The sequence below is a fragment of the Pan troglodytes genome, chromosome 1 (assembly GCF_028858775.2).
Source record: "Pan troglodytes isolate AG18354 chromosome 1, NHGRI_mPanTro3-v2.0_pri, whole genome shotgun sequence".
Taxonomy (NCBI): Eukaryota; Metazoa; Chordata; class Mammalia; order Primates; family Hominidae; genus Pan; species Pan troglodytes.
Window position 1 is genome coordinate 134372771 of NC_072398.2, and position 22863 is coordinate 134395633.

At 34.4% G+C, this 22863-nt stretch overlaps 1 protein-coding gene across 5 annotated transcripts in view; it reads right to left on the bottom strand.

The window, feature by feature from the left end:
- Positions 1–22863, bottom strand: part of PTBP2 (polypyrimidine tract binding protein 2) — a 91144-nt gene that overhangs the window by 10850 nt on the left and 57431 nt on the right. For all 5 annotated transcript variants that reach the window (XM_001157727.8, XM_009425965.5, XM_009425962.5 and 2 more), the window contains one exon: positions 18404–18599. In XM_001157727.8, the coding sequence (XP_001157727.2) occupies positions 18404–18599 (196 nt within the window). The remainder of the gene's footprint in view (positions 1–18403; positions 18600–22863) is intronic.

Here is a 22863-nt window from a genome sequence, read left to right on the forward strand (position 1 = left end):
TTAAATTCTTACACACCCAGCTTATTTCTCATAAATACTGGTTCACTCAAGAAACGAATTATATGTTCTTTTTTATCTTCCCAACATAAAGGAACAAACACCCAAACTAAATGAATTTGATTTCATAACATACCTGGGTAGAACAGGCCCTTACCACTCTTGTTCTATAAGTTCACATTTTATTTCTTCTTTCTTTCCAGCTTTCTGGTGCATTTCGTAAGAATCTGCTGTTACCTTTGGTTTTAGAGATCTTACTCTTTTAAGTCAAGTTTTTGATCTTTTTACTTTATAGAAACTACTATGACCTTTCATTGGCAGTCTGAAGTGCTCTTTAATATTCACAATCCTTAACCTAAGTTTTTGACTTATAAAACTTTCCCCTCCATCTCTTTTTAATTCAGCCTTTATCTCTTCTGAGAACTCTGTCAGTGGCATATGTTTCTCATTTAATACTCTTGCTCTTGATGAGTTTCTTTTCACAGCTTTTTGCCTGTACCTTTTTTTTTAGGCTCTCCTTTTTTTCTTACTTTGCTCCCTTTTTTTTATGGCTATACATTTTGTTTTGGAAGATTTCCAACATATACAAAAGTAAAAGTGACTAAAATAATGCATCTCTATGTAGCCATCACCCAACTTTAACAATGATCAACTCATGGCCAACCTCGTTTCATCCCCTTTTATTCTTAAAGTAAATCTCAGAAATTAGGGTCCAATTTTAAAATTAAGAATTCTCATGTTTAATACTTACTAATGCACAATAGTCTTCAGTGTGTCTTTGAATACACCAATGTGGATCTTTTCAACCAAATATTCTACTATATTACTAACTTTTCCATGTTAAATACTATACCTCTCACTATCCTCCCCATAAGTTGTTCTCATTTAACATTCAATGGATACGTTCACTTGTTGTCAAGTATACATTCCTAATTCCTAGGCAAGCATTCCTACACACAACAATTTTTTTTCTTGCAGTCTTGAGAAGTGACCTCCCCATATTGTAATAGTATTCGTCAGTATTTTCAGATAGCTCTGACTGAATGCACAGAATATTCGACTAAAGTTGACAATACAATTATTTATTAGTAGCAGAAACTCCAGATGTAGTCATTATATTGTTACATCATTCTATTTTCCTGCCTTTAGTTAGCTACCTTTTAGGAAAAACAGTATCTTAAAAATTCTATTAAATTCCATAGTCTGTATGAGATCCCACTGATGGCAAACAAACAAAAAACCACCAACTTCAATATGGCATGCAGAAGAAGTTCGGTACCAAGCCTCAAATTCCCTTTTTAACAATAAAAAGTCTGTTTTCAAAAAGTCCATCAAAGATACTTGGACTAGATCTTTGCCACAATAAAAAAATTAAATCACTTTAATTTCTGGTTTCACTTTTAATTCTAACAGGAAGAAGTAATTCTAAGGGCCCACTAAGCCAAAAAATCTTAACTGAGGAATTATAATTAGTTACCAAAATTAAAATAATCTAAAAACTCCAATCACTAGCATTTTCTCTGTACATCTCTTGACTCTTATAACCATCTACTGTTCATTAAAATACTCTGTTTCTCCTGCTTATTTAACTATAATTGTCTTAAACTTTGTATCCCACAGTGAAAAAGTTCTCAAACTTTTTGGTCCCTTTATAGTCTTAAAACTATGGAGAATCACAAGGAGTTTTTGTTAATGTGGGTTCTATTAATGGTTGTCATTTCCGAAATTAAAACCAATAACTTTTTTTTTTTTTTTTTTTTTTGAGATGGAGTCTTGCTCTTGTCCCCCAGGCTGGAGTGTAATGGCGAGATTTTGGCTCACTGCAACCTCCACCTCCCAGCTTCAAGTGATTCTCCTGCCTCAGCATCTCGAGTAGCTGAGACTACAGGCACCCACTACCATGCCTGGCTAATTTTTGTATTTTTAGTAGAGATGGGGTTTCACCACGTTGGCCAGGCTGGTTTTGGTCTTGAACTCCTGACCTCAGGTGATCCACCTGCCTCAGCCTCCCAAAGTGCTGGGATTACAGGTCTGAGCCACTGCGCTTGGCCAAAACCACGAACTTTTTAAAGCACATAAACACACATACTATTAGCCTTCAGTTACCGCTGTATGCTATTAAGAGAAAAAGTAAAAAGAGGCAAAATACACTTTAGTATTACCGTGAAAAGTAATACTAAACTTTGTGGGCCCCCTATGAAGATCTCAGGAACTCTTGCAAATCTCTGGACATTTGTAAAATGCTACCAAATATTCACATGCTTTATACATATGGAGTGCTCAAAAATTACTAAGGAATTTAAAAAGATACATTTACTCACTTCAAATAAAAGAAAATGCTGTAATATATGACACATATTTTTTAAAAGAATGCTGAGTTAATTGACACTCCCAAACTTTAAGCTCTCAGTCATCTCCTACTCATTTTTCCCTCTTGAAATCTCAGGAAAAAGTATAAATTCATAAAATATATAAAAAATTATCAATCTATTTAAATACAGTATTGATCTAAACATACCAGCCTAAGGTTAATACTTTATTTTTATGAAAAACTGCTTCATATCTTGAGATACAACCCTACCGTGCCACTATACATTTTAACAATCTAATGAAAATCACTTACCAAAAAAATTTAAAGATGGTTAAAAACATGTTTAAAAGAATTTTAAATATTTAAGACATAATTGTTTTCAAAATACATTTTTTTTTTCTTGAAATCTGGGTTTTCCAGTAGAGATAACTTGGTGGTATAATACTGTTTAGAACATCAAGCCTTTTCATGGAAAAATAGTAATTGAGAATTAAAGTAATTAGTTAATAATTAAAATAAATTTATAATGGTAATTGAGAATTAAAAGTCTAGGCTAAAGCTTCCCCACCCTTTATTTTTTGAGACAAGGTTTGCTCTGTCACCCAGGCTAGAGTGCAGTGGCATGATCATGGCTCACTGCTGTTTCTATCTTCTGGGCTCAGGCAATCCTCCCACCTCAGCCTACTAAGTAGCTGGGACTACAGGCACATGCCACCAGGCATGGCTAATTTATTTTATTTTTAGTAGAGACTGAGATCTCACTATGTTGCTCAGGCTGGTCTCAAACTCCTGGCCTCAAGCAATCCTCCCACCTTGACCTCTCAAAGTGCTGGGATTACAGGTGTGAGCCACAACACCTGGCCTAAAGCCCTTTTTAGTGTGACAGATCTGAAACATTAAAAAAAAAAAAAAAAAGCCAGAGAATGCTACCTTTTACTAAATAATCTTGTACTTTAGTAAAAATAAGACTACCAATCTTCTAGACAGAAAAATTTGGGCTCAAAATAGATGAATTTACCTCTTTCTAAGGAGGTAATAAAAATCTTACCAAAAAAGAGAATACAAGGTGTGAGGTCCCCACTGTCTGAATGCTAATTCAGTGTCCTCACTTGTCGATTTACTTCCACCATTCCGGGCCACCTTGTCAGATAATCTATTATGTCCAATGATCCTTCCTTTTACACAGTTCACAGTATGGTGTAAGAATGCTTTAATAGGTAAAAGAAGCCACCACCTGTCCTTAATGCCACTCGTATGTATTTCTCTTTCATTATTTCCTTCCCGCGGCTGATAACTTAGAAAAACTACTTAGGCTATCTTTACACAGTTCTAAATCACTGGAGTGATTTAGTCTAAGATTTTCCTGGACTTTTAAAGCCTCTGAAGATTCTCCAATTTCCCTCAATATACTTTTGTCTGAAAAACTACTTTGTCAATCAGGTATTTTTAGGTTTAATCTAAATGCTGTCTGCTGCAATAAAAATATAAACACCTACAAAATATTTCATGATGCACTATTTATATAATTAATACATTCTAGAAAACAGTTCTGTTCTTAACTCCCAGCTAAATAAGAAAACAATAAACTTACCACGGGCCCTTTGAGAAAGTTATAGAAAGCATATTACACATATTGTATACACTGGCTCTAACAGATTACTTTTAGCTACATAAATTATAATTTCAACTTTAATGATTTGCATCTTTAGCTAAGGCAGCAGATATGTGGGGGAAAAACTGTTTACACATGTTGATGAGGAGGGATAAAAATACTTGATCTATCACAAGGTCAGGAGATCGAGACCATCCTGGCTAACACTATGAAACCCCGTCTCTACTAAACATACAAAAAAATTAGCTGGGCGTGGTGGCAGGCGCCTGTAGTCCCAGCTACTCAGGAGGCTGAGGCAGAAGAATGGCACGAACCCGGGAGGCGGAGTTTGCAGTGAGCCGAGATCGCGCCATTGCACTCCAGCCTGGGCGACAGAGCGAGACTCCATCTCAAAAAAAAAAAAAAAAAAAAAAAAAAAAAGCTTGATCTATTCTGAGGATTGCTATAAAGATAAAACAATGTAAAAGAGCTTCATAAACGATCATGTGCTAAAGAAAAGAAGATGTTGCAGGAATCTTTTTCATGTGAAATGGCCCTCATCAGCTGGGTCACCCAGACATTTTGAGTGACTCAGTAATCTCCTAAAATTCTCATGTTAGTTCTGACACTATTATTCCTAACCTTTCCTCCACTGAAGCTGATGGATGCCCAGTCATGTATATGACAAGAGACCCTAAGTCCAGAGAGAAGTGATATAAATTATGTATCTATTCTTTTCCTTTCAGATATTACACTGAAACACACAGGTATCCCTAATCTTGCTCATTTCAACTGAAGAATTAAACTGGTTTTGTTAATTAAATCATTTAGAAATTGTATCTATAATTTTTAGCTATTTTAAAAGGTTTAGATTTACAAACAAATTTAAGACATTACAGAGTTCTTATATAACCTGGAAACCGCAGTTCCCCCATTATTAGCATCATACATTAGTATGGTATTACAATTTATTAGTTCTTGCAATTAATCAACCAATATCGATAAATTAACAAAAGTCGATTCTTTATCAGATTTCCTCAAATTGCATCTAATGTCCCTTTTTTGTTGTTCCAGTATCTCCTATTACATTTAATCATCTTGTCTCCTTAGGTTCCCCTTACTTTAGAGAGTTTACTCTATGATTTTGAACAATGTCAAATTTATCCCTCCATCTGCCATTCTAAAAGTTCCATCCAAAGTAATTTATGATTTCTTTTGGTCTTACTTCTTTTCCCTGTTCATAACATCTCGTAGTTATTCGTCTTGTGTACTACTAAACAGAAGAGCATTAGTGGTGGGACTCTAAAGCCCTAATTATTTTTGTATTTTTGAGATGGAGTTTCACTCTGTCACACAGGCTGGAGTGCAATGGCATGATCTCAGCTCACTGCAACCTCCACCTCCTGGGTTCAAGCAATTCTCCTGACTCAGCCTCCTGAGTAGCTAAGATTACAGGCGCCCACCACCACACCTGGCTAATATTTGTATTTTTAGTAGAGACAGTGTTTCACCATGTTGGCCAGGCTGGTTTTGAACTCATGACCTCAAGTGATATGCCCACCTTAGCCTCCCAAAGTGCTGGGATTACAGGCATGACTGGGATTATAGGCATGAGCCACCACGCCTGACAGCCCCTTCTAATTCTTTTTTTTTTTTTTTTTTTTTTTTTAGAGACAGAGTCTCGCTCTGTCGCCCAGGCTGGAGTGCAGTGGCACGATCTCGGCTCACTGCAAGCTCCACCTCCCGGGTTCACGCCTTTCTCCTGCGTCAGCCTCCCGAGTAGCTGGGACTACAGGCACCCACCACCACACCCAGCTAATTCTAATTCTTAAAGTATAGTCAGCCCTCTGTATCTCTGGGTTCCGATTCAACCAACCTTGGATCAAAAATATTTGGGGGGAAAACAATGGTGTACTGCAAATGTATAGAAAGTTGTTCTTGTCATTATTCCCTAAACAATACAGTATAACAACCATTTACATAACATTTATATTGTACTGGGTAATATAAGTAATCTAGAGATGATTTAAAGTATACATAAGAGGTTGTGTATAGGTCATATGCAAACACTATACCATTTTATACAAGGAACTTGAGCACCAGTGGATTTGAGTATCCAGGGGGTGTATGGGGTCAGAGGGTGGGGGATGGGACTGTGTGTGTCCTAGAACCAATCTCCCATGTATACCACCAAGGGGTCTGGAAGGCACATTTTACGTTTTATTTCCTGATTTGAAAATAAAAATTTTACTTTTCATAAGGATGACAACTGCTATTCTTTCTTGAAACAATTCAATCCTCTTCCTCTTCCACCAACCTTCCCTTGAGTTCTTATTTTGCCCTATGGAATCCATTCTCTTCTACCACTAACAACTACACTTTTATTCTACCTGTTCCTCAGATTAACTTTTTAATTAAAAACTTACTTTTCTTCTAATGAAACTTCTACAATCCCCTCAAAAAGTCATTTTTGGTCTCCCTCAACTTTTCTCCAAAGGAAGAATAAGGATGCATCATGCGCCACTCTACCTCACCGCACAATGTTACTTTCAAACTGCTGTTCCACCACCATCAACGAGGATGGCTTCCGATGTCAATGCCACCCAATCATACCACACTCTTTCCCATCAAAATAGCCATTGGATTACTGGAACATCTCCTCCCATTAGATAAAGACTTCAGCACCTGGCTTTATTTCCCTCTTCTCCATTCCCTGCATCATCCTATGACTTTTCCAAGACTCTGGTCTCATGATTTCTTAAAAACATCTACTTTGCCATCCATATTAGCAACTTCTTTTGATACATCTTCATTTTTCTTTCCTCTGTCTCTTTTTGTAATGGTCATTCAACACTTATATCTCCTTTCCTAACTTCATTCTTTTCTTGATCCGCCTATTCCCACACAACCACTAAACCCACTTTTGACCTTTATGGTGACCCCCTTTCTATTCTCCCTTGACTTGACTTTACCATAGAGTCAAGCTTAGGCTCAAGCTTAGGCTTGAGCCAACACTCTGCTCATTTGCTACTATTCCTTTAATGTTACACAATTCCAGACTTAGATAAATCCAGTCTTACATTCTGTCTATGCTTTCATCTGAGCTTGACAAATACTAGAGTGAAAACACACACACCCCACAAATGCTAATTCTAGAAATATTTTGTTATCCACTTTTAGCTGAATTTCCAGTCCATTTTTGAGAGTTTCCCCAAATCTAGTAGAGTCTTAAGTCTACTTTCCTACTTTCAACTTGTTAAACAAGTGCCTTATAATTTTTAGATCAGAATTCAATCAAATCTTTCAACCAACTTCAAAATCCTCACTTCTTTCATCTGTTCTTCTTTCTCCCTTGCTTCATAAAGACATATAATGGTGACAGGAAAGAATAATGACTGTAACACTGATGATTTCGGTTCTGCTTCCAGCTCTGCACCTACTTCTTTTTTTTTTTTTTTTGGTGGAGACGGGGTCTTAATATGTTGCCCAGGCTGGTCTCAAAATGTTGGCCTCAAGCAGTTCTTCTGCCTCAGCCTTCCCAAGTGCTGGGATTGCAGGTGTGAGCCACCATGCCCAGCCAATGCACCTACATTTCTGTGTGAACTTGATAAAAAATCTCTTCTGGTTCTAACAATGGTCCTAAAAAGCATCTCTATATTTAAATATTTAAATCCCAACATGTCCACTATACTCCTGATCTAATCCTTGCAATCAATTCTAGGACTTAAACTAGCCTTAGAAACAAATACTAGTTAATAGGTAGCAAGCATTTATTATATACCAGGCACTGTGTAAAGTTATTTGCACATTAACACATTTAATCCTCACAACAGCCTTAAATGAAAGGGATTATTATCATTATGTCCATTACAAACATGGAACCTGAGAGGACTCCAAACCCATGTTTTAAATGATTATACATACTGCCTCACAGCAAACACTCCCCCCACTGGGTCCTGCTTTACTTCTGATCTACCATCCTATTTCTTCTTCCTTTCTATGGCAAACTTCCGCAAAGAGTACAGTGCATACTTTCTTATCACGTTTATATCCTTAATTCCTTGTAATTTGATTTATATACTCTTGTGAATAACAGTACGTAACTACTGTACTGAATGATCACTACTAATTTTAATCCTATTTATTTGATCCCTAAATTTCTTGTTTATCTTATCTATAACATAAATATGCACTGCTTAAAGTTTAATTACAATGCTTTAATCCTCTTGCTTTCTTATACCTGGGAAATCTTAAACCAAAATTTTAAATATCACATCTCTGGCCTCTGAATTCACAACTCCACAGAACTCTTACCCAAGTCTTAGGCTGAATTTCCTACTGTCCAGTGGACTCCTCCACATGCTTCATTTTTCTCATAATCAATCACATCAATAAGATGCCAAGTCCTATTACTTTTCCATATAATTTTCCCCATATTTCTTAGTTTGCATTCTCATTTTACGTTCCTAGCTTAGATTTATAATTACATCTTAATTAGACTAATAGTCTCCCACCTGTTATTTCTAGTCTCCATTTTCACTTCTCCAACATACTCTGGAGCCACAGTCAGTTTCTTAAAACTAAATTGGTCATTTTTACCCAACTGCCTAAAAATAGTTGATGAATCCTTCACAGCAATGGTTCTTAACTCATCCCCCGCTTTGATAACCTGAAAAAAGCCAAACATCTAAAACTTGGTATATAATATCATCAAATGGTCGCAGACACTCTGATGCTCATCTTCCAGTCATAAAGGAGTTTAAGAATTCCCATATAAAATTCATACTCCCTGGGTAACACTGGTTTTAAGATCTTGTCCCATAATACTTTCTGGCATCATAGCCTTTCATATTTTTTCAATTATCCTATTCGTCACACATAACTGAATGTTCATCACTCCTAAAACATGACATATACTCTATCACATTTAATCATGCTGTTTTTGGCCCATAAAACCCTCCCAATTTCTCCTTTTGTTGATGGATCACTCATTTGTGTGCTGATAACCACACTAACTCCACTATATATTTCAGTTTGCCTCCAATTAGATCTAACTCGTATGTTTTCTGTCTCTGATAAGCTTCATGAGAACAGAAACCCTGTTACTCTTCTGAATCCCTAAAGTGTCTAGCATAGTGTTAAAATGACTGCTGAATAATACAATAAAGAATAAACCAGGATGACACTGAAATGAGCCAACATCCTTCTAGGGCTATGAAATGTTCATGGCAATTATTTGACGGTAGCCTTTTAGAGCTGCTAGTGAAAATCTTCTGCATAACCTTTACCTCCCTGGAAAGAATCATATTTTATACTTTGGTCACAAACATATATAGTTTTTCTTCTACTAAATGCAGAAGCAACAGGAGTATTTTCTTTGTTTTAGCCATACAATATATATTTGTCAACTCTTAAAAACACAATTTCTTCAATAAAATCTGCAATCTGATTTGATTTAAACCTATCTTTATGCAGAAGATTTCATTACGCAAGGCTGGAGTTGATTACCATAGAATTTAGGCTGTTTGGCCTTAAAAATATTAACCCTAAGATGAATACAAGAGAGGTCTTCAAGTATCAACAGATTGTCACAGAAAAGGGGAAGGTAATGGAAAGTAAGTATTAACAAATGAAATAAATTTCTTAAAACTACAGCTGAGAACAATATAATGGGTAAACATAATGGATCCATTTAAGCAAGACTATGTGAGAAGTTTTTAATGGATGATCAGATAGTCTTAAGTATCTGCCCTGGACAGTTAAACCTTTGAAAAACATTTTATAGTCCTATAGTAATAAGCTTATTTCATTGAAAATGCTGGTCAGTATGTAAACACGAAATGACGTAGTAACATTTTTTTCTCATCTGTAGCCCGTAATACCTTCAAAGTTCCCAACTACCATCAAACATATTTCCTTTACTCAGATGATAAAAATCATTCCAGATGTAAAACACATTCATTCAAATATTATTTATAATGGAATTAAGAGTTGAATAAGCTCTCTAAAAGACACAGCTTCAAATTAATTTGTGACTCAAAAATAAAAATTTTACCCAGTGTTAAAAAATTTTAAATGAGGCCAGGCACGGTGGCTCATGACTGTAATCCCAGCACTTTGGGAGACCAAGGTGGGCAGATCACGAGGTCAGGAGATTGAGACCATCCTGGCTAACACGGTGAAAGCCCGTCTCTACTAAAACTACAAAAAAAATTAGCCGGGTGTGGTGGAGGGCGCCTGTAGCCCCAGCTACTCAGGAGGCTGAGGCGGCAGAATGGCGTGAACCCGGGAGGCGGAGCTTGCAGTGAGCAGAGATCGCGCCACTGCACTCCAGCCCAGGCAACAGAGCCAGTACTCCAACTAAAAAAATAAAATAAAATAAAAAATAAACAATTTAAATGAACAACTCTATCTACTTTAGCTCTTCCAATGTTTTTTCCAAAAGACACATTTTAAGACTTCAAAATTAACATTTTAAAAATTCAGCTACAGCAAAGCAGAGGACAGTTCAATAATCCAAAGAAGTCAACATAATTTAAAATTGCACATATACAGAGACATGCTCCAACTATTTTTTACTTCTTAGATATTAAAACACATGAAATGAGAAAGCCGAAGTTATGGGACAGTTAGGACAGGTATTATCATGTGACCTCTAACCAAGTATTTCTGACTTATGTTGAAAATAAAATATTAATTTTTAATTTACATGTATTTTTTAGTTTGGTGTTACTATGGCATTCAGCAATGTGCTTCAAAATCTATGTATTTTTAATATTTCTGGGAAATACTAGCATGTTTAGGTATGTGTGATTACTTTGGTCTTTCTTGGGGGATAGCTTTCAAATATGTCTGCAGTAGATGAGTTTTTTGGTTTAATTTTATGGCTATTATTTGCTATAATTAGTCTTAATAAAATATAGAAAAGGATTTTGAAAAAATAAGATTGACATAAATTTTAACGTGTTGTCAAAAAGATAAAAATATAAGTTCAATTTATTATTTGCATGTTACATATCTACTCCTGTTTTGTACCCAATTTTGAATCAATGCATGAACAATACACATTTTTGGTATTTTAATCAATAAGATAATCAGGCTAAATACTTAATGGACTTGGTAACAAAAAAATCTTAGTATGTAAAAAAAAAAAGCAAGCTAAAATGATGGGACTTAAATTTTTACTATATGTATATTACTATTCTTGATAACTATTCTACAGGTGAGAAGACGACAGGCTAAAATGTCAAGCTAATCTAATTTTATTCCACTATTTATTAGTTAGGAGTACGGACTTTGGAACCAGACTACCTGGCTTTCAGTGCTAGGGCTCGGCCACTCAAAAGTTAAAGGAATCTGAGCAAACTGTTCTTTGTACCCTACTTTCCAAATCTATAAAATGGGATCGATAATGGTAACTACATTTAGAGATGATGTATTAACTTACTTGTAAAGGGCTAAGAACAGTGCCTGACACAGAACACAAAAATGGTTAATATTAGTATTCATATTCATCAAACTTTTGGCTCCTAGGATTGAGACAATTTCATTCTAAGCTACAGTATTTTAAATGTTTGCATCACAAAATAATTACATAAAAAACTCTAAGCAGGCTAGGCACGGTGGCTCATGCCCATAATCCCAGCACTTTGGGAGGCCGAGGCAGGAGGATCAGGAGGTCAGGAGATCAAGACCATCCTGGCTAACACAGTAAAACCCCATCTCTACTAAAAAAATACGAAGAAATTAGCTGGGCGTGGTGGCGGGCGCCTGTAGTCCCAGCTACTTGGGAGGCTGAGGCAGGAGAATGGCGTGAACCCAGGAGGCAGAGCTTGCAGTGAGCCGAGATTGCATGCCACTGCACTCCAGCCTGGGTGACAGAGCCAGACTCTATCTCAAAAAAAAAAAAAAAAAAAAAAAAAAAAAAAAAACACAACTCCAAGCAACAGAGGTGGAATCTAAGTAACCAGTATTAAGTTAATAATTTTTGAGCTATTCCTAGGGTGGCAACTATTGCAAAGGGATCTATCTAAGCATTTTGATAGTGGAGCCAAACTTTATACAGAGATCCAATGGTGGCAGAAAACATAGCGAATCCCTTCTACCAATACCAATGATCCAAAAAGATTAGTTATTAGAAACCAGTATATATGTATCTTCAAAACCCCTCTCCTCTGGGGTTTCGTTTTAGAAAAGTCTACTTAATGGCCTACATCACAATAATTAACTAAAAGTAGCCTTACTAAACCATGAAAATATCATGCCATATTTTTGTTCTTTCTAAGTTCTGGTTCAAGAAACCCAAAAACTTAGAAGCAGCATTCTTCTTTGTAGGATACTGAAACCCTGAACAGCCTAAATTTATTAAATTATATCTAAAAGACTACAATGAATCTTGTTTAAAAACACATACACACACACAAAAGTAAAGAACACAGGCATCACCTACATATATTTTAAGAAAACATTTGGGTATTGCTCTATTACCTCACTACTGCAATACTAATTTACAATCTGTCTAGCTTTGTAGTTTTTCCCTTCATCACTGTGTATGAAATGCAATAATGTATTTAAGAAAACCACATTTCACAAAAGATTTTTTTTTAATTGTACATATCATCCTATTCAAAAAGAATAAACAGGCAGGCTACACAAAAGTACACATACGACAAAAAACACCTGAGAGATGTATATCCTCTCAATGAATAAATAACACGCATACCTGGATGGTTTTTTTTTCACAATTATGTATACGAGAAAAGTGACTTATAATCTATTGGTATTTACCGAGAAAATATGAATGTATCCTGGTCTTTGTTTTATGGGCATGAATTCCTTCTGAGAGAAAAATTTCTAAATTTTAATTAATTTTGTTTAGTCCTTTATCCACCCCACCCCCTTCCTTTTTTGGGCCACTGGTCAAGGCCAAATTAAATAATTACATACATCTGGGCTAAGGTCACCATTTCAAACCACTCTGGGCTACCAGAACCTGCAAACAACTGACAGTTTCAAAAGTTTAAAGCAGACAGTGGGAAGAATCTATACTGTACCTGTTCATAAGCTGGTTTAAGTACTTACCTGAAAACAAAAGCTGGGCACCAACTTAAAATTAGCAAACAAATGCAAGAATTTAACTAATTGTCCTGCACAAATTGAATTACAAGGTTGATAATTCTAGTTGATGAAGGAAAATTCTACTTTATAAAGATTTTCAGCTAATTAATGTAGAGAAGGAATATGTGAATTAGGGGAGAAAAAGCAATATTTGCAACCCACTAGTGAAATTAATTAAGGCAGCAACCATTATTGGATACTAAAATCATTAGAAAAAAAAGTAACGAAAGGATCAGAATGTCAACACCCAAATCCACAATCAGTCCTAAAGCATCATTAAAATCACTAAAAGTGGGGCAACCAGATATTAGATGTCTCCTACTGAGACACAATAGGAAGCACAAGAAACACTTCAAAAAAAAAAAGAAAGGCTCTAAATCTTATCAAGCCTTTGGAACTAACTTTAAGTTTATATAAGAAACGCAGCAGATAGAGGAACAAGTTAACATGACACTCTAAAGAAACAGCCAGACTAGTCTAATCTGTGAAACTTTCTAAAAGGAAACATCACTTCATAAGTAAATGAACGAGAGACTGGGAGTAGAGAGAGGGAGAGGACTATTACAGACTGAAACAGACTAATGAGATATAACAACCAAATACTATGTGCGGCCCTCCATAGGACCTTGTTCTGAACAAATCAAACTTTAAAAGCATTTTCAAAATAATTGGGGAAATTTTAATGTAAGCTGGGTATTTGAGGACATTAAGAAATCATTGTCAATTCTGGTAAGTGTAATAATCATATTACGGTTTGGTAAGAAAATGTAATTATTTTAGAGATACTATGGTAATATTTGAGAAGACATGTCACAATGTCAAGGATTTGCTTTAGAACACAAAAGAAAAACTGAATAGATAAAACTAAGTGTCAGCGCTATTGAACCAAGATGACAGGTGTATGGGATTCATTATATTAGCATATAGCTGAAATCTCTAATAATAAATTAATAAATATTACCAAATGAATAACCCATACAAATGTAACAAAGAAAGAAAATCAAAGTAAGTTTTGCAGTTAGTTTTATGTATCACAAACATATAGAAAATTATAAATTCAGTTTAACAGCTAATTAAAATTGTGCCAGCAGAACTGTACCAAAATAGATTTAAATGACATTAAGTTACAAGCTCTTTTCTGTAGCAGTAATTCTCAACTCTTGCTACATAGTAAAACCATCTTGAGATCCTAAAAACACAGGAATGCCTGTGACCCACTCTTTAACTATTCTCAGCCTGGGGTAGAATCTGGTGACTTCAACGTGCAGCAAAATTTTGAGAAACAATGTTCTATAAGACCTACATGTTTACCTTCATGAATAAATGTTGTATCTGTTCACAATTATAACTATTTTAACGTCAGTGATTTCCTACAGAAAGTCTGCTTTGCCTTTCTTTTAAAAACTTTATGATGAGAATGCCTGTTATTCAATTTGAAATACAAGGAAAGCTCTAAAATAAATACTCTTTGTACACACTCTCTCTCCTAATTTTTAGAATGTAGATAACATGATCATGAAAAATTACTTCCAGCAATTTTTCTAAAAGTGATCTACCCCTTAATAAATTAACTACACCTCTTAACATGATAAAATGATCCATTATAATGATGTCTCAATTTATAATCTGAAGGATTTTTGATCACTGTGTTCTTTGAAACAGAATATGTGAATGACTAATAGTTGGCCACATTTGTGATTATGTATTTTAGATGTCAGATTTTAAACTCATTACAAAGCACTCAGTCTCCTTTCTTTGAACAAATTACATTTTCTGAGACACTGTGATACCTAGCATTAAAGGAAACAGAAAAGCCAGACATAAATGTTAGTCTTAAAAAATTACTGTGTAAAATAAATCAATTAAAATTTATAGTACTGATTCTAAAGTAATTAAATTCAGTCAAGTAGCTAGATCTAATATAAAAATCATACAAGGTAAAGTGAAGCCCCCCACAAATTTTAGCAAAAGAGTATCACCTTATATTTGTGTTCTTACAAAATTTTTGAAATAAATACTCTATCAATTATTTCATTTTGAACAAGTACTGTTACTGGAAGACTGAGCAGGAAGTTAATCCCACCAATATTAGTTTGCTGAAGTCATCTGATTAAATAATTAGAAGAAAGATTCAGTTATTATTCTAAAAGGCATGACCTCACTCATGCAATATTGGATATCACCGTAAACAATGTTTAAAAAGCAAAAAGAAAAGTGGAAACTGAGATCAAAATATTCACCAAACGTATGAAGAAGAAAATTGTGTCTTCATGTCCTACAAATGAATACTTTGGGATTGAGATCAATTATTTAAAAAGATAGATTATTGAAAAATACTTTTCCAAAAACTGACCTAACATAAGTGAATAAAGCTGAAGGCTTGGCTCATCCAAAATATGCATATTAATATCCTTACTATGCATTTTATAAGAATTACCATACATCCTAACAGAAAGAATGCAGGCAAGCAATTTAGCGAATTGTGACTATCAAATAAACATTTAAAGATTGTAAACTAAATCTTAACAGAAATTAAAATAACAGACATTTGCCTATCAAATTAATCTTGTGAAATTAAAAAATAGTATGCTGGCAGGGGAAAAAGTAGGACACCCAGCCTCATATATAATTAATGTTAGTTTAAGTTAATATCACCTTTAGATGAAGAAATTTGCAAATAAAGTAAATACGCTTTAACATTTTCTTTGACCCAATAATTCTAATTCTAGGAATCTAGTCTAAGAAAATAATTTGAGAGGCAAAAAAGTACAAGGGTGTTTTAATAAAAAGTATGGAATAGCCTACATGTCCACTTTCAAAGGTATGGCATACCCATGAACATGCTACGCAGGTATTAAAGCTATCTTTTAAAACAAATTCTAAGTAAAATGTCAATTACAATAAAACATAATGCAAATATGCAAATACAGAGCAATTTTAATTTTGTAAAGAAACATGTATTTACATAAAAAATATGAAAATAAATGGTTATCTCTTGTGAATTATCAAAACCAGGGTCCATTATCTGATTTTTAAAACCTTTAACTCACCTACTTTTAACCTATTTTTGAGTATAGTTAAAAAGCCCAGTTATAACAAGATGCAAAAACATTAAAACAGATAAAAAAAAGAAGTCACTTAGGAAAGGCTAAACACTTTTTCCTTTTTCTTATGAGGCAGAGATGAAGAAACAAAAATGCGTTATACTAAAAAATTCAACACAGAAGTGGAAAAAGACACTAGACAATTTTTTGGCGAAGGGAGCAACTTAATTTACACGCCTTTAATGTAAAAATGTACGCTCAAAAAATGAAAAAAAGCGGCCAGGCATGGTGGCTCACACCTGTAATCTCAGCACTTTGGGAGGCTGAGGCGGGCAGATCACCTGAGATCAGGAGTTCCAGACCATCCTGGCCAACATGGTGAAATCTCATCTCTACGAAAAAAGACAAAAGTTAGCCAGGAGTGGTGGTACACGCCTGTAGTCCCAGATGCTCAGGAGGCTGAGGCGGGAGAATCGCTTGAACCCGGGAGGCGGAAGTTGCAGTGAGCCGAGACTGCGCCACCACACTCTGACACGGGCGACAGAGTGAGATTCCATCTCAAAGAGAAAAAAAATGACTTTATTATTGTTTTAAAAGTTTCAGCAAGGTCATAAGATCACAAGAAAAATGGTGATAAATTCCCTAGAAGAATCCAGGTGACTTCTAACCAAGCCTCCCACCCAGGATCCAAGCACATCTAAGTATATCCAGATGGGCAAATACACACACCTCAGTAGGGTCCAAAGAAGTGATTATTGTAGTCCATTGTTAATACTAGCTGGAGTTTCTTGGTATTTTATCTTTAGCTGGAGTTTCTTGGTATTTTATCTTTAAATTGTTTCTTTGATGAGTTGCATGTGAATTTTTCAACTTCTTAGAAACTATATGTAAAATCTTGATGAGATCATCTATTTTAACAAAGTAATGTATCTGCCAAGTGCCTAGCTGAATGAATATGACCTAGAAGCTACTCAATAAATTTTGATTCTTTCTAAAACAATGTCTATCAGTAAAGAGTTTAATAATCTATAGTAATAATTATAAGCAAAAACCATGTTTCACTCTTTCATTCCTGACTTTGCCTTTAAAAACTGCACACTGTGAAATACTCAATCTTATTAACTTGAATTACGAATTAAGCTAGACACACACAGAGGTAGAGATTCTGTCAGGAAAGAGTGTAAGTGACCTAAAGCATCTACTACAGTCATAATAAACACTATGACTTCTGCTAGGATATACCAGAAAATTCGAATAAAGGGTCAGATTTGTTTGCAGCTGCCAGAATTAACAGGTAGTTAATTCTGATTAGTTACCAGAATCAAATACCAACTGCCTTAGAGTATCTCTCTCTACATATATACCACTTACAGATTTCATATTCACAAACTGATGGCATGACTGTTATATATTGGGAAGTAAATATTTCCAATAACTACTTAATTATACTATTTTTTCTTTTTGAAATGACAGACATAAACTAAATTGTAAAAGCTAGTTTGTCAACTATCAATTTTGAGTTCCATATACATAAAAATCATGACTTAAAGATAATCTTACCAATACTAGAAATCAAGAAATACATCAAATAAAAGGAAACTCTAAAATTCCATCTTAACTTATAAATCACTTTGCACATTTTACTTACAAAGTAAGATTTTCCTTTATTTTTTTCTTCATCTTGATTTCACTCTATCAACTATAAGTTGCATATGTTTGCACTGTATTTTTATTAGGTGGCTCAAGTCCATTGTGGTACAAAGTAAAATATAAATGATTAAGACAAAATGCAAAGAAATAGCAAAATTAATTTTACAGAAAATTTCTTCTAGTTTAAATTGTTTTTTTAAAAGGCCACTACAATATGCTTCAAAAAAAATCCCATATGTCTCCACCCATTATGTATGTTTTGTCTCTTAACATTTCACTGTTTCCATGCAATGCTAAATTAAAACAATCAGATCAGCACTGAAAAACACGCACAAGAACTTTAGGCCTAGACTCAGGCATAGTGACATCAAGTTTAAAGTGTAAATATGGCATTAAGAATTCAACAGTATTTCTTCATTAGAGCTTTTCTTCTTTTGTTCTGGGAGAGTGGCATGGAAGAGAAGCTGAAGGTATTAAAAGGAACAAAACTAACATATAATTTTAATTAGACTTATAAAGAATACTTTGGGTTTTTCTTAACAGTATTCATATGCCTTCTCACTTGAGAAAAAGAAAACTCACGAAACCTAACACAATTTGGTAAGGTCCAAAATGGGGGGATTCATTATACTTACTGGTACTTTTCCATTTGGCAAAATGGGAGAAAAGTGGTTAAGACAATAAAAATCATACCTAAGAGGGATGTCTCCTTGGCAAATGCTGCAGCAATAGCTGGGTCCAATGCAGGTTGTCCATCCCCAGATGGAAGATCAGGTCGAGTATAATCCCTACTTTTATCATTGTTGTATTTTACATTCAAATTCACAAGTTTGGAAAAATCAATCCTTAGGGTACAGCAGGCATTATAAATATTCTGACCATCTAGGGCCTGTAAAAGTGAATAAAGCATATCAGCAATCTTAAACAAAAAATAAAAATTAGTGAAAGTATAATTTTAGTAATAAAACTCAACAACAAAAACTCGAACTTAAAAGCTACCAGGAAAAGGATTCAAATTTCATATATCAAATTTTGCTGTTCCAGCTGTCCATGTATTAGTTTCCCCCAAATATTATCTTCCTTAAATAGAAAATGCTACTTCAACCTAAAATACAACCAGCTAAGCATCCATGCTAATACTTTTAATTTTTAAAAATTGCAAATAGGTTAGTTTTAAAAAAACTAATAAGGATCACAAACAGCAAGTCCTACCAAAGTAGTACCACACTACTCTGCTCAATAAGGTTAATTTTATTATACATACATTTATTGCTGGATGGCAGTACTTATATGATTCAGTACAGTTTTAGAAGGTAACTGCTATTTGATGCCACATTGTACAAAGTTGCTTCAAACCAAATTATCCTAACACATAATAGCAATTCCCATAAAATGAGGCAAAAAAGAAAAAAACTAGTTTTTTTCTTTTAAAAAAACATTTCCTTAACCTGAAATGTTCACCCCCAATCAGATTATCTTGATGAAATTAGCAAATCCAATGTCATTCCCGAAAAGTTCTGAAACTGACGAGTGCCAGGTCTAGGATTAATTAAAAGCCTAGACTCTTTTAGGTCATCTTAAGCAAGTTATTTGACCTCTCTGAATCTCAATTTCTTAATCGGGAAAACAGGAATGATGACAATGGCTGTCATGCTTCTTCACAGGGTTATTAAGAGGAGTAAATTAAAGACAACATATGTGAAAATACATCATGAATTATAAAGGACTATGTTACCGCTATGATTATCTTGTACTTTTTCTGCTCCTATATAATCACCATTTCTAGTTCAGCTGGATATAAGCTGGAAACAAACTAGAGAACAGGTGAACATACTGTTAACTTTTCATTAGAAGAATAAACATGTCGTGTTATGGAAAAAGTAAACCTCTACAGTTGCTTAAGTATATAAAGCTTTTAATTCAAATATTCTCACCTCTGGGAATATAAAACCTTTTCTCTTAATATACGAATTTTTTTATGGACTAATCTACCTAGCTAAAAACTAACCTAGAAAATAATTCAACACAGATTCATCCACTTCAATACAGCACTGGTAAAAACTGAAAGAGAGTTCATACACATCAGGATTTGAATTACATTTGGGTTAGGCAAGGTACCTATCATCACATAGAAGTGGAAGCCATGTATCAATCAACTTTATCAGCCAGAATAACATAACTATTAATTGAATACCCTGGTGTAAAGGTGAAGAAAGCACTGAAGATAGGTATTCATTTACTAATGTAGCATTCCTATAGGGAAAATGTGAGATAAGTAATAGAACTGATGTTTCTACACAATAGATAAATATCAAAAGATAAGTAGCAAAATTCACTCTTAGGTGACTACTTCAATGTTATCAAAGAGAAAATGATACCTTATGAGAAAGAGCTGGGTTTGAGTCACAGTATCTAGGTTAATGCTAAAAGTGCTGATACAAAATTACTAAACATACACTAAGTTTTTTAGGAGTTGGATTCTTTCCCAGCAATACTGAGGTCCGACTGCCAAATTATCTAACAATGAATATGCCAATTGTTAGAAAGCCCTCCAGGACCCTTTGAAATTTTCCCTCTGAACATTAAAAACAAAAACAAAAACTTCATGTAGGTGGAAGATGCAGAAGTATACCTAAGGTACAAGAGCTAGAGAAATAAGCAAACAAGATGTAAATTAATGATCTGTTGGCAAAAGAGGAAAGAAATAGGAGCTGAGGGTGTATGAGAGCAAAAATCCAGGTATTTTAAATAGTTGGTTAAAGGAGGTGACCACAAATAAGAAAGGGAGTAAAATCAAATTTAAAAAATATATGCAAGCTCACTTCAAGCTCATGTATTTGCAAAATCCCAAGAAATAGTAGTAGCACACAAACCAGTCCTGTGGTTCAGCAATCAGGAATGTGGTGATCTTGTTGGAGCAAAGATTTCTGACATTAAAAGCTCAAGATAATTTGCAGAAAGACCTTCCAAATGTGCCTACTCACAGTGAAGGTTTAGACAGTAAGCAAAAACAATCAGAAAAAAAAGTTTTCATGTAAATTTAAAGTTTATGGCTAAAACATGGAAATCAAAACACAGGAAAGATATTAGGCACAGAAAGCATAATTAAAGCAGCACAATGAAACACTGCATATGGACTGAAAACATGAAAAGCCAAAATAAAACTATTTCCATTTTTCTCATTGTTTACTATTTATAACTTACTTTTTTGAAGAGATTGTTGGGGATCAGATTTAACACACACTGAGAGAAACCTTAACTTCCAAATTCTTTAAATATCTACTTTTTAATATTTGGCAAGTCATGAAAAATTATCAAAATCAACAACACAAAATTAAGCTTATAATACTAATGTAATACTTCAGACTAATTATTTACCAATATCAAATAACCCCACCCTGGTAGATTATGCAGGATTTTCCTAAAGCATCCTACAACCACTGATTTCATCATAAATTCTCCATTAATATGAATGTAAAATATACAGATTGTAAATTAAGCAGATGTCAAGGAGAATCTTTGCCCAAGAAATTAGGAAAGGATAATTCCATTAGGTCTCTCAAAGAATCTGCATAAAGCAATGTGTACTCTGTGAGAAGGAAATGAATGACATAATCTTACTGCTGCAAATGTTTTATCTCATATTTATTTTTATTATCAGTTAGTGATGAAATGGAATCTCCTGGAAGAAATAAAGAATAAGAAACAACCCACTTATATGTTAAAATAAAATGATCATATAAACAGGACTTCCAGAAGACACAATATACTGTCCAGTGTCAACTAAAGATATTCCTAATAAAGACATGTTTCTGAAAAGCTGTTTCTAATAACAAAAACCAAAAAGAACCATTTCCTACTTATGTGTGTTATAATGTAAGGACTATGTAAAAACAATTTTTAAATCCCAGGTGAAAAGGAGATTACATTATATGTCTTATTATACTATTAAAAAGATTGATATTTTTATGCATCAAGTAATTATATTCCTCAACATTATAAAAGCTGAATTAGAAAGCCAAGAGAAGACGCATCTTTGCCTAATACACTACTTTCCAATACATAAACAAGATTTTCTGAAAGGTATTAAGGTGTTTTCTTTAATAAATATGAGGATCGCATAAAATACTTTTTATTGATAATTAAGATTGTTACTATGACTTCTGATTTTCACCCTGAATGTCAATGTTTAATAAATACAGCAGAAAGCAAAGCAGACATGGTACTCAGAACTTACAGTCCGACAGAAAATATACACATTTAACAAATTATAAATTTTATGTGTGATACTGAGAACTAAGAAAGGAAGGGATCTAATCTAGTTGAAATGTTACAGAAGACTTATCTCAGGAAGAGGCTTCTAAACTGATACTTGAAAGACAAAGAGAAGCAGAACTTGGGCATAAAGAGATGAAGAGAAAAAATAGTATTAGCAAATGGAACAGCAATCTGTAAGATCGAGACATCAGAGAAAATACAGTATATGCAAGCTATTTAAAGAAGTCCAATATAGCTAAAAAGGCATGAGAGGAGAATGGAGAGGCAAGCTGAGGACTGATTTAGAGTCTTATAAGCCATGATAAGGACTGTGGACTTTATTGCAAGGACAAAAAAGTCACTAAAGGGTATTGTGATTAGAAGCAATATGACTTGACGTTGAGATGATTCTTAGTACTCTGTGGAAAAATAATGGAGGTAGGGGAAGATGTCAAAATGGTGAGTTCAGTCAGAAGGCCAAGGAAGTGGAGATATGAAAGAGAATTATTACTACATCAATGCTACTTAAATTATGATTGACGGTCCAGAAGCCCAGGCTACTCTGCATGAATATAAGAAGTCTGTGTCAAAATTTATGCCAATATTGACATTAAGCATACTGTTGCTAGAAGTATGCTGATTTCAGTTTGACACACACTACTACCTTGAGAGATCAGCATCTTGAATAACACTGGCTTAGACTGCAGTGGTAGCAAGAGTTGGAGAAAAAAGGCCAGATTCAACAAAAATTTAGGAGGTATAATCAATAATATCTGATGACAGGTTGGAAGGAAGGGGAAAAATACCATGTTTACTGGCTTGTTAATGAGACTGAAGTTGGTATCTTGCACTTTACTAACACAGCGGACACCAAAAACAGGAGCTAGATTGAACAC